General features: G+C 43.2%; 2 protein-coding genes across 3 annotated transcripts in view; one reads left to right on the plus strand and one right to left on the minus strand.

The window, feature by feature from the left end:
• The window catches only part of ANKUB1 (ankyrin repeat and ubiquitin domain containing 1), a 40,974-nt gene extending 30,458 nt beyond the window's left edge, over window positions 1-10,516 (minus strand). Inside the window, exons 1-3 of one of the 2 annotated variants that reach the window (XM_075004387.1) lie at window positions 10,485-10,516; window positions 5,701-5,735; window positions 1,868-2,011 (exon numbers count right to left, since the gene is read on the minus strand). In XM_075004387.1, the coding sequence (XP_074860488.1) occupies window positions 1,868-2,011; window positions 5,701-5,709 (153 nt within the window). In that variant the 5' untranslated portion in view covers window positions 5,710-5,735; window positions 10,485-10,516. Of the gene's footprint in view, window positions 1-1,867; window positions 2,012-5,700; window positions 6,641-10,484 lie in introns of those variants that run through there. The other variant, XM_075004386.1, reaches the window with a different exon arrangement.
• Window positions 10,517-10,767: 251 nt separating this feature from the next.
• RNF13 (ring finger protein 13) overlaps window positions 10,768-13,097 on the plus strand; it is a 102,655-nt gene continuing 100,325 nt past the window's right edge. The window contains exon 1 of the mRNA XM_075004101.1: window positions 10,768-10,826. The gene's annotated coding sequence lies outside the window, so the exon portion shown is untranslated. The remainder of the gene's footprint in view (window positions 10,827-13,097) is intronic.

Here is a 13,097-nt window from a genome sequence, read left to right on the forward strand (position 1 = left end):
GTAAGTGGTGTTGCATATGTAGTGGGTTGGTGAGCGTGTGGTTGTGAAAAGTCAAGGATAGGGCCAATACCTAATAGTCTTGAAAATCCAAATGACTGGAATAACTGAGGTGCAGAGTCCAAATAAAGGTGAACTTCCGAGAGAGCGAGAGAGAGAGTTAAACAAATAGTTCGAGAGCTTCTGTCAGTCTGATTTCTTCATGAATTTTATCAGAGAGGATGGCTCATGACAACCAAAATTTGAGGGTCTCCCTCTCCCTCCACCTAATGTGTTACAATTGAGTTCAACCATTCTTTTCTAACAAGCCTTACACTTCCAGTATCTCTTGAAATTTGACAGAGCCTTAAAGTCTGCCCTTAGATAAGGTCTCTTTGCATTCTCATGAGTAAAATTAATATAAGGCTCTGGCTCATGTTATGCAGGGATCGTGCTTTCTACTGCCTGACCCCCACCTTGATGGCAGAAGTTCTGTATTTCTGCATTGTTTGCGCCTTATGAGGCCACAACAGGCTTCTCAGGGTTTGGTCCTATGAGAGTATAAATACAGAATGGCTTGCCAAAACACCACAGGTGAAGATTAGTAGTTGTTAGAAGAAATTGGCCATAGATCTTCTGTTTTCAGACATCCCATTCTACTGAGTACGCTCTTCAGACTGTTGCTTGACCAAGGAACGATACTGACATCATAAACCACACCAGGAAGGCTCAGGGAACGGGGGTTTGGCCTTAGTAAATCCAAGATGAAAGTGAACCCCTTTGTAATACTTCTGTGGTATGTACTTTTATTTAGAGCCCCAAATGCCTCTCCTTTGGTTCAGTGATTGTTAACTGTAAATATATATTGTCCTATATTATAAGAGAATTGTTAGTGGTTAGAAAACTGTTGTTTGATGCGTTACCCACGTTGTGAGCAAGAGACAAGAAGTCATTCTTCCACTCTGCTCTGTGCTGATTAGGCCTCAGTTGTAGTATTGTGTCCAATTATGGGAACCACATTTCAAGGGGTCTGTGGCGAAATTGGAAAAGGTCCAGAGAAGAGCAACAAAAAAGATTAAAGGTCTAGAGAACATGAGCTATAAGGGAAGACTGAAAGAACTGGGCTTCTTTCGTTTAGAAAAGAGAGGACTTAAAGGGGACATGACAGCAGTTTTCAAGTACCTAAAAGGGGGTGTGAGGAGGTTTACAGGGACGAGAGAGAAAAATTGTTCCTCTTGGCCTCTGACGATAGGACAAGAATCAATGGGCTTAAACTATTGCAAGGGAAGTTTAGGTTAGACATTAGGAAAACTTCCTAACAGTCACGCTGGTTAAACATTGGAATAAGTTACCTAGGGAGGTTGTGGAAATCTCCATCTCTGGAAATAGGTAAGAGCAGCTTAGATAGACATCTCTCCGGGATGGTTTAAACAGTGCTGGTCCTGCTGGGAAGGCAGGGGACTGGACTTGATGACCTCTCAAGGTCCCTTCCAGTTCTCGTGTTCTATGATTCTAACTATATGGCTGACAAGATCCTCCTAAATTTATTGTCCACAGTGGGAAATGGGTGTTGTGCTGAATCAAAAAGGCTTTTTCTTCCCATTTGTAAAGGTCTTTCATTTCACACATTCAACTTCTGTAGTGATAACCTTTAAAAGATATTTTTACAATTGTCAAAGTGCCATTTAAATAAATGTAAGCCCAAGCATTCATGTTACCATAACAACATTATACATCTATTCTTTAAAGGGCAGGGTGGCTACTCTTGAGGTCAGATACTTTTCATTGCTGCTTAGTGATGTTAAATTTAGCACTGGAACTAGTCAGAGACTCGAAAAACACATAGAAATTTTGGACAACCTAAGACTTAAAAAAAAACAAAACACTGTACCTTAATAACACATTTAATAGTTGAGGAAACTGATATCCCTATGTCAGCAAGAACCCAGCTGTCCTTCAGTATTGCTCCTGCATAGATCAACTCCAAATATTGTCTTCCTTGTTTGTCTTCAGAAAGTGGAAGGTTGAAGTAATCCTAAAAATGAATAATAAATTGTGACAAGTGCATCTATGCTACAGTGATCCCTGCCCAGAACAAATGTGTATTCATTATTGGTGTTATGCATACTACAGCAGTGCCTTACAAACTGCCCTTGGCTCCACAGGTCTTACAGTCTTAGTAAAGTGTCCTTAAGAACATACCTGTGCTAAATACAAGATTTGTACCTTTTTGTTTTCAAAAGAAAATAGTGTTGAGATCTAAGAGCTTTGAGTTAGGTTAAGTTATTTACTTATAAATTACAAAACTTCTAAGCGTATGGGATTCTAAAGAATGTGGTAAAGTTTTGCTGCTATAAATGAATACTCCCATTCATTATAACTTTCAAGTTTTCCCAAGTGGCCTCTGCTTTTGGTTACCTCATATGGTTGGGTGCCTGACTTTAAGCACCTAGAAAATTGGCTTCAAACCTGGTGCCTAAAATGCAGCACCTAAATGAATATTTAGGTACCTGAAATAGATGTCAGATGGCATTTTCTAAAGAGCTCAGTACTGCCCTTTTCTGATCCCACAGAAGTAAAAATCTCCCAATGACTTCAGTAGGACGAGCATTAAACCAAACTGGGTGCTTTTGAAAGACTTACCCTGCATATTCATAGCTGGCATCAAAATTTGAGGATACCAAAATTAGAAAGATTTTTAAAGCATGGGGCTGATTGACTTTGTATGAGAACTCAGGACTCCTTCCTTGAAAGAATAAACATGACAAAAACAATGCTTTTCTTTGCCATTGCAAAGTAAATGCATAAAACAATGAAGGATTAACTCTGACAATACAGCCAAACCTGCAGCCACAGGAGTTTCTTATCACAAGGAGCAAGATGAAATGTTATTGTGATATGCATTCCAGTGCCATGTAAGGTAGAGTACAAGCTGCTATACATATATCTTGACGTGGGTGGTAACAATTTGAGATGGAGAATCAGAAGGTCTCTCTTTTAATTCCAGCCTTGACTGGAATATCTCACAGTGTCTTCCTTCCTCTTGTTCATGAGAAAACCTCCATTGATTGTTCCCTTGACTCTCTACACAAACATATTTGTTAAATCTAAACACTTGCCCTGTTGCTCCGATGAACTAGAAAACCCTTCCCAGAGCTGCTGGTAGTACTGACAATCAGATTTCACATCATTGTGGGGCCTGTTGTCTGTGGTTCAAAAATACACCTTTGCAGAGAGATCTGCTTGTCTGAATCCACGCCAACATAATGCCACAGTTAACCATCATTAAAAGCACCTGCCAAAAGTAAACTCAAATTTATGTACCCATTTTTATTAATTCTGTCCTGATTCCAGAATATACCACATTGCATCGGTACCAGATGCGAATCTTCCCTCACTTGCCTTTCCAGAGGATGAAGTGCCTAGAAGTGTTATCTATGTTACATGTAAGGAATGTGCCAGCAGGAGCTCAATACTGCCGATGGATTTGGGGAATGTGTCCTTTAGAGATCATTTGCATGAAAATGCAGAGGTGTGCATATGCAATGCCCTGTAAACAAAGCCCAATAGGAGCAGGTGAAGCAATGAGCTTTCGTCTATTGTAAACATGTTGTAAAGTCACAATTTATGCTGTTGTGGAGTCTCACCAATGCTTGAGGTTGTTGTGGGGGGTGCAGGGCAGTCATCGCTGCTGTGTGGGACGTGGATTACGCAGGACTCCCTCAATCTGGGCATTGTGATGTAAAAAGGGGGAGGGACAGTGGTTGAACCAGCTGGCTGGAAGCCATCTGGCTATACAGCTGTAAGACTGGCTTGACTAGTTCTCCCTCCGCCCCACTGTTCAAAGGTAGATCTAAAGATGGATCTAGAGATTCTTTAGTTATTCTGTGAGGCTGGAGCTACATGAGAGTTTTGTCAACAGAAGGGGACATCTATTGACATAACTCAGGGGCATCTCTGCGCTTAAAGCATTCTGTTGACAGATTCTTGACAGCACTCTTCATTTCCCTCAACAGTATTATCCCTCAAACATTGGAGGCATAACAAGCTCTGGTCATAGTTTTGTCGACAAATGTGCAGCGTAGACATTTCCGTCGACAGAGAGAGCTTCCGGTTGCCAGGCAGCCCTTTCCAGAGCTGCCATTCCACTTTCTGCCACCAGAGGGCAGTGCACTCTGCCAGTTCTGTCGACAGAGAGGTTGTGGACAGATGTAATCTGTCGACTGATGTTCAGTCGCGCGATTTCCTTCTGTCGACAGATGCTTCTAGTGTAGCCATAGCCTGAGAATCCGCCTTGGTGGATACTAAGATGCTGTGGTTAGGCCCAGAGCTGAATGCCACTATGCGCCGAAATCACTGGTAGCTGAAGCCAAGGAGAGCTGGAATCACAGGCTTTTGCCTACAGCAAAACCCACAAGACAGCAGACAAGTGGCTAGAGAGAGAAGTGGCTGGCAGGTGTGACTGGCAGGCACCTGGTAGGAGAAGCAGTGGGCATCTGGCATGCACTACCAGCAGATGGATGGTAACAGAAGCAGCAGGTGGCTGGCAGGAGTGATGGGTGAGTAGCTGGTAGGAGACGCAGGGGGCGGCCAGCAGGGTGGCTGGCAGGGCTGACCAGTGGGCAGCCAGTTGGGCAGCTGGCAGGGGCAACTGGAATGCCAGACCAGCACAAAAGTGGCATTGCCTCAGGTTCAATGAGGGAATGCATCAGGGTGTTTCAGGGCCTGCATGGACTGGACAGAGTCGTAAGTAGGGCATTTGGAGGCGGGTATGGAGAAAGTTTGGGTATGTGAATTGAATCTTTACAATATTGAACTGGTCAGCCTGAGAGGCAAAGGACACTGCTCAATTGATTTGAGCTTGAGGGTTGGTTATGAACTCCGTGTGTGATATTTTCCCAAGCTTATGCCATATGACTTTTCTGCCTCATTCATTAAAAGTTTATTTTCTACACTCAGACTCTGTGCTTCAAAGTGGGGAAGCAACGTGCCTCCGAGGCGCCCAGGGGGCGTGTGAATTTCCCAGGCTACTGGTGGGGGCTTGAGCCAGTTCTATGTGAGGGGGATGAAAAGGAACCCCTGGATATTGAACCCAGCCCTGGCTGCTGCCGACTCCTTCTGGTAGAAGGGTTACATTACACATGTAAGAAATTAATGTTATCTATCTTCTGAAACTTTGCAAGGCAAAAGTTTGTTTCTGAGTATTTGGTCATTAAAGGCCATATTTTTATCCCTTTCTAGGTAGTATATAAGGCCAATAATATTGGCAGATCTGACCAGGAAGGGATTCCATTTCACCTATACAGTAAAATTTGTGTGGATGGGAAGCATGGCTAGGGAGAACGAGATGTGCAAACCACTGTGTTACTGAATTAGTGAGGATTGTCACTTCTGGGAAATGCCCCTTGGGGTTGGTTTCTGATAGCCAAATGCAAGTTAAAATAGGCCTGAGGTTACTCGTTCACCAAGAACCTGCCTTTTATAACGAATTGCAGCTTTGCCTGCTACCTCCATCTTTCATATTGCAACAAGCATAGCTTGGCTAAACTGGAAAATGAGGCAGTAAGAATCCCAGAAAGCCTTATGCAGAAATCAGGGATAGGCAGCCAGAAGACCTATAAAATGAACTTTCTCACATTAGAACAGTATACATTTACACTATACATGTATTTAAACATACAAAACTTAAAAAAGAATTAGCTTGAAAATTAGTGAAGCACCTACCTTTATCATTAGTTTTACAGCTTGCACGGTTTTGTCTGATGAAATGTGAAAAGAGTCACAAAATCCTTCAAAAGCTATAAAAATTTTCATTTTGCAAAGCACTGCTAAAACTGCTAGGACACCGTACTTATGTAACAAAACGCACGCCTTGCTGAGTTCATATCCACATATGACAAAAGACAAAAACAAAAAAAGCAAATTCCATACCACAATAAGCTAGAGGAGACCAATCTAAACATGAAGAGTTTCTTCTCTACAAAGCAAATGCCTGCCAGAAAAAGACCATGGTAACAGGCAGCACTGACAGTGAGACAGGATGTCCTGAATGTGTTTCTCCAGCTCAGTTGAATTAGAGGGAAAAATTTCCCCACTGATGTACTTAGTGAAATTAACAGAACACATTGATTAAAGCAAGTGTGAACTAGTCAGACATGTGCATACAGGATCCAAGCTAATCATACTTATACTATTACATCCACTGTCCACAAAATCTAGTACGATGCTTATTCAAAGTGCTCCTGATTAAAGTACTGAGAGTCGTCAAACAAGGTTTCTTGGCAGCTACTATACTGAAATGTTTGCTTACTGCCATCTGCAAAGTGTTTTGTAAATAAGTCTAAGCCACATTTATTCATGTTACTATAACAACTTTAAACATCTATCTACACTTCTGAATCCACTGACAGAAACGTTAGCTACTTAATTTTTAAAAAAAAGTCACTATAAAGACCAATAGTTCATGGTAAGTGAGACAGAGTTTAGAAGCATGGCTACGAGTTTTAGTACTCTCTGGTTCTCCAGCAAAAGTAGTGATCATGCCCTTGAAATAGCAAAGTGTGAGAAGATACCCCGCCCTCACCCACCGCTGGAGGGGAGGGAGGTTAGCCAAAATCTGCCAATCAGCCAATGGAGAGGCAGTAAATGAGGTAGACTGGACTCAGAAGAGAAGCAGAGATGGAACCATAACTTAGCACACACGGTATTTCTATTGTGAGAACACTAGCCCTCACTGCCTTCCTGGTTCACCATCTCTGTTCTCCTCCACATTATTAATTTATTTTTTAACCTTAGACAGGTCATAGCTGCTCTGTGACTCAGTTTACACTGGGGCCTTCATTCCGATCCAGCAGATGGGCAGAGCCACTCATCAATAGAGGCCTCAATACACAGGGAAAGGCTGGAAGGACTGAAACTGGATAGAGCTTCTTTGTAAATGGGATTGACAGGTGATCTCTCTGATGAGCTTATCAGCATGTGTGGAGATTCTTTAATTGATCAGAATATTCTTGTAGTGATTTTAGTTTAAGAATAAAATGTTTGCATAGAAAGAACTGTGATAACTTAAATATTGGCAATTACAAATACCAAAGTTACAAACTTACCAGTCAACTACCTACCATATTTGAACCTGAAGTACACAACCAGGCAGCAGCAGAGACTAAAAAAACGTGCCATTTTGCCATGGTACTTTATGAAAATTGGCTTAATATGCAAAACTTGAACATGCTTTATGCAAACAAGTCATATAACCTGTCATCCAAGTACCTGAGATCCCTTGAATGTGGACAATCTATTTTTGTGCATGCATCTTTCTTGTATGTGAAGTGAGAAATATAAAGTGGAAACCTGTTTTATTAGTCCAGGTATTCTAGTAAAAGTCATTAGTGATAGTTTAGGAACTTAGTAGCTAGCTGATCAAGTCAATGACCTGTGAAGAGTTTTATTTTCCTGTAAGCCCAAACTGTGGTTGGTTCCACAAAGACGTGACCATACCACCCGATATCAGAATCCATTCTGGATCTGTTATTTCTCAGGATAAGAAAAATCTGAAGTGAACACAAAGAATTCCTGCCTTGTGTAAGGGGAATATAAAGAGTGAGAACCAAAGAATAGAGGGAATAGCCAAATGCCAGGAGATGCACTCTTAACCATGCAAGAGATCTACTGAAAACACCTAAATCTGAACAGGGGGAAGGATTAGGCCAAAACTAGGAGGCTGCCCAGATTGTGAGAGAGATGATTAGAACAACTACTAGGATAAAAATTTGTGTGTAACAAGTGTATTAGGATTAGCTGGCATGTGTTGTTTATTTTGGCTTAGTACATTACTTTGATCTATTTGTTCTCACTTGCAATAACTTAAATCCTATGTTTTATACTTAATATAACACTTTTGTTTATTGTTAAGCCCAGTATAAATAACTGTTAGCTGCAGGGAAGCAACCAAGATGTGTATCTCTCTTTTATGGATAAGAGGGCAAATTTATGAATTCTCTCTGTGTTCAGCTTCCATATAAAGTAAGATGGATTTACTTCGGATTTTGATACTCTTTGGCCGTGTCTACACTAGCCCCAAACTTTGAAATGGCCATTTCGAAGTTTACTAATGAAGCGCTGAAATGCATATTCAGCGCTTCATTAGCACACGGGCAGCCGTGGCGCTTTGAAATTGACGCGGCTTGCCGCTGCGCGGCTCGTCCTGACGGAGCTCTTTTCAAAAGGACCCCGCCTACTTCAAAGTCCCCTTATTCCCATGAGCAGATGGGAATAAGGGGACTTCGAAGTAGGCGGGGTCCTTTTGAAAAGGAGCCCCTTCGGGGTGAGCCGCATCAATTTCAAAGTGCCGTGGCCGCCCGCGTGCTAATGAAGCGCTAAATATACATTTCAGCGCTTCATTAGTAAACTTCGAAATGGCCATTTGCGTGGCCATGTCGAAGTTTGGGGCTAGTGTAAACGTAGCCTTTGGGGGCTATGCTCCTGGATGATAACAGCAGCCTTATTGCTGACCCCCACAGAGCAGAGTTGATTCAGTGTGTGTGTTGCTCTTTTGGGGGGCTGTTAGCCCAACTCTGTGCCTGTGCTTGGGGAGACCAGAGCTTCTGGCACAGCAAGACAGGACGGTGGGGTGCCCCAGAGGGCAGGTTGTGAGTTCAGTAGCATGACCAGCACACCTGGTGACAATCCCAGGAGGATGGACCCCTGTAATCCAAACCATCTTGCCACCTACCCCATCTTCCCATTTAAGTACACAACCAGGCAAAAGCATAGGTCCAAAAAAGAAAGTCCTGTTTTAAACACAAACTATTAAAACAATAAAGGGATACAGCTTTGAAACTCTATTAAGCCAAAGTTTAGTTGTAAACTTGAAAGAACTCTAATATTCTGTTCAGAGTTACAAACATTTCAGAATTACAAATAACCCCCATTCCTGGGGTGTTTGTAACTCTGAGGTTGTATTCTGTTATCCTCTGAAGAGGGAGTAAGCAGGCCTGTTTAAGCAAACAGTTTTGCTGGGGCTAATGCAAAAGCACAACAACTGTTCAGCCTGGAAATACGCTAGTCAGGAGGGAGAGAAAAGGCAACGGCCAGGGAGGCATAAGCTTGACAGTGAGTGTCCATGCTTCACCACTAAGAGGAAATACATAGCTGCCCTCTGATTCTGAGCTCTGCAGATTAAAAATGCTATCAAGTAAATAAGAAGTTGAGCTGTCATACACTCTCAAAAATGACTAATGAGAGTTGTGATGGGATATTCCATATGCTTTATGAAAATATGCCTACTAACTGACATAAGTAGAATATCCTTTATAAGAAATATATCGTTGTGTAAAATATCGTTGGAAATCTTGTAATCTGCTGAATACGATTAGGTCATCTGTATTCAGGTACAATTCCTGTATTTGAAGTTAAAAATATAAAGTGTAAAAGCAGCAGCTATCTGGAGAATATTATTTAGGTCAATCTTTGTTACAAGAGAGGTAAACACAAAGGAATAAATTCAGAAGGGATCTAAATTACAAACTGATTAGCAAGCCTAACTTACAAGCCAATGAAACGCTACCAGAATGCAGGAAGAAGACTCACTCCTAGCATACTAATTAGCAGCAGGGTGTAGGGTAAATTTCTTAACCCTATTTTATCTTATTTGCCTTTCCTGCTGTCATAGGTGTATATGCTATAACCGCTTTCTGACTTTGTCTCAAAATGTTTAATCACTTCTTATAGTACACCTTATAATCAAGCATTACTACCCTTCATTCTAAATGTTTGTTTCAGTGGTTTTCAAATTGTCATCTGGGTCCAGAAAATGTGTCTGCGGAGCCTACAAAAGGTTGCAGTTAGCATACAACAGTGACTTTCCAAGTGCACTTCATACAGCCTCAGGGGTCAGCAACCCATGCCTAAGATTTCCACAGATCCATTCTAAGATTTGAGGTGTCACAAATGAAAAAGAAAGGTGCTGTATTCCCAGGGCACCGCTGTTTTATAATAAGGCTGATGATACAGGGTATCACTGCCTGCACTAGTTTTCTCCCTCAGTGGAAACCTAGTTCTTTGGGAAGACTCTGGTGCGGCACATCTGGAACACACTGATGAAGAAAGCTAGAGCTGGCAGCATTTTAGGCATACGTAGGGCAACTAGCCCCACTCAGTCACGGGCTTGCAGCTGCACAGATGAAATCTGGAGGCAACAAAAAGAACCCCCCCCCCGCCTCGACCACAGCCTCTAGCCAGTGCCACCGACTTCCTCTGTTGTCCCACTCAGCCATCAGCCCACGCTGCGCTGACCTAGGCCCTACTGAGCTACGTGCCGAGCGTTCCAGGCATTGCCACCGGCTGCCCCCGCACGTGGCTGGCCGAGGCCGAAGGGGAATTGCCCCGCCCGGGCGCCTCGCGACTCTGGGCCGGGAGCCATCGCCACGCAGTGACGTCACGCTACAAGTCAACGGAACAAACGGCCCTGCCAGGTGCCATCTACGTGGGTCTCTTGACCCTCAAGTCACCTCCCTCCGTCGCCTTTCCGCAAATCGGTAGCTCCAGCCTCCCCCTCCGCCACCGAATGAATCCCCCTCCCCCACCCATCTCACTACATCTCTCAGCTCGCCCTCAGCCTCGGCCCCGCCCCAGCCAGCATCACGTGGCGGCGCGCGACGCGCGGCCTGACTGGCGATCCGCCGGTGAGTGACGAGCCGAGCGAACCATTCCCTGCGCCAGCTCCGTCCGCCCAGCCTATGCAGGGTTCTGGGGCGGGATTTCCGCCGCGCGCCGTCTCCGCGTCTCAGCTGACGGGACTAGCCCATTTGTCATGGAGTCGCTGTAGGCTGGTACCTGCCCTCGGCACCCAGGTAAGAGCTGCCTTTGCTTTCCGGGAAGGTGGGCGGGTTCCGTTCAGCCCTCCCGGCCAGCGCTGCCCCCCTCCCGGGTTCGTGGGGTGCTGAGAGAGAATCAGTTTCCCCAGGCGAACTGAACTGCGGTGGACCGGGGTCCGGCTGCGAGCTGGGTTTGCGACTTGAGGCCGAGCTGCGAGCTGCGTCTGCCCAGAAGCAGAGACGCCGGCGGTCCAGTCTCTGGAGCTGCCGTAAGTTTCACTGCAGCTGAGTCTGCCGTTTCCCTTCCCTCTCCCAGCCTGCAGCGAGCTCAGGGTAAGCAGAAGAGCGAAGAATGAGTGAGAAGACTAGAATGCTGACAAAGCACCACTATTTACTCCTCCAGCTCGGGCTGTGGTTTCCACTTCTGCGTTTGTCTAGTGTGTGGTTTTCCCCAGAACTGCCTGGCTGGGGATCCGGGCCTTATTTACAACATAGTGATTGTGTTCTTGACGTTTGTCAGCTGTCAAGTGTAGGTGGTAGTACCAAAACTATTTAATAAAGTGGTACAAACAAACAAACTACTTGGGATGTATAGAATCTCTTTACAGTCTAGTGCAATCCATGCTTTGATCAAAAAATTCAGACGTGAAACTTCAATAAAGGGAAGAAGGATTCTTTTGAAGATGCATTTACTTTTGAAAGAACAGCATCTACACTTGTTTTTTCTTTTGAAAGGAGAATAGGCAGATAAGGTGCCAAATACGCAGATTTATACCTCATTTGCATTTTCAATTTACCTCAGTTGCGTACCTCTTTCGAAAGAGGAATGCAAGTGTAGATGCACCCAATATGTGTGCATGTATCTTTATCCTTCCCCCAAACGAAGACTGAGTTAATAGAGCAAGGGCTATCATTTGTAAGGGGATTTCTTATTCTGTGGCCCACATTTCTGTTAGTCTCTTGGACCAACTTCTCTCATCATTCAACGCCACCCTCCCCTCCACCCGTTAGCACCTGTGCAGACTTTCCCTCCTATTTACAGCCACATAACTTCACTCTCACAACTACAGCAGTTGCTTATGTGGAAGATTAATATTAGGAAAGTGTTTAATATCTTGTAATTACCCATAATGTAACCTAGTAGGTTTGAATAAGAAAACCCGAGCATTTTCTGCAAAACATGTATGATCTGGTATACCAGTGGCCTGTAAACACTTATTTAATGAATGTTCCCTGAACAAAGGGAACAACTGATCTGCAACTATGCCTTTTGTAAATGCTGCAGTATTCTATGTTTGGTAAAAGGAGATTACTCGGTTTCCATTCATGCTAAGGGCTAGCTGTTTGCTTGAGTCTATATCTACACTACTGCAGAAAGTTGGCCTAAGGTACACAATTCCAGCTATGTGAATAACAACTGGAGTTGTCATACCCATGGTTGAGTTACTGTGGGTTCTGCACTTCTCATGTCAGCTTTCCTTACTCTTCTCATCTCGGGTAAAATAACAGGGTCTACAAGAGAGTGATCTGCATTTGATTTGGCAGGTTGTCACCACACCCTCTTAAATTGATGGCTGGTGGATTGATTTCTGAGCATCAATTCTGGCGGCTGTGTAGATGTACTCTAACTTCACTTGGTGTTCTCTCCCATTGGAAAGTTTCTCTTGGCTACAGGGACCACTAACAGCAACATCTGGAGTTAGTGTAACAGAGGGGTCAGTAATCAAAATAACAAGAAAAGGCTTTTTTTAAATTCAGTAAGTCAAGAGCCGCTATGCATGTGAATATGAGATGATCCTTAATAAATAATGTCAAAGCATACTTTTAGTAATCCCTATTTTAAGAATGCACACAATGATTTGTAATGTGATATATGTTGACTAGAGGACATTCACAAACTTTTTAGATGTTATCTTGAGGTTGCATTTTTTGTGTTTTCACTAATTTCTCATTGCAGCGAGAAATAAAGGGATCCCAAACAAATGCGATAAAAATATGAAGAACTGGGTTCATTCAGTTTGAAATTCTGGTGTCATCTTCAATTATCCTTTTTTGGTGGGGGGAGGAAGCCATTCCAACTCTATTTTAATTATGCCAATTTTATTTCACATTTCTTTGAGTTTTTTTTTGTTCAAATACCCTTCACAGCAGGCATGCTGCAAGTTTCCTTTTCATTTTCAAAATCAAGACTTTGTTAACAACATGATCAAAACACAGATAGAGTATCATATCCCACAATGCACTGCACATATTAGAGAGATTTAACCAATGTTTTGAGATTGCATATTGTTTGCTATTTCAATATGA

Source organism: Carettochelys insculpta, chromosome 10 (genome assembly GCF_033958435.1).
Source record: "Carettochelys insculpta isolate YL-2023 chromosome 10, ASM3395843v1, whole genome shotgun sequence".
Classification (NCBI taxonomy): Eukaryota; Metazoa; Chordata; order Testudines; family Carettochelyidae; genus Carettochelys; species Carettochelys insculpta.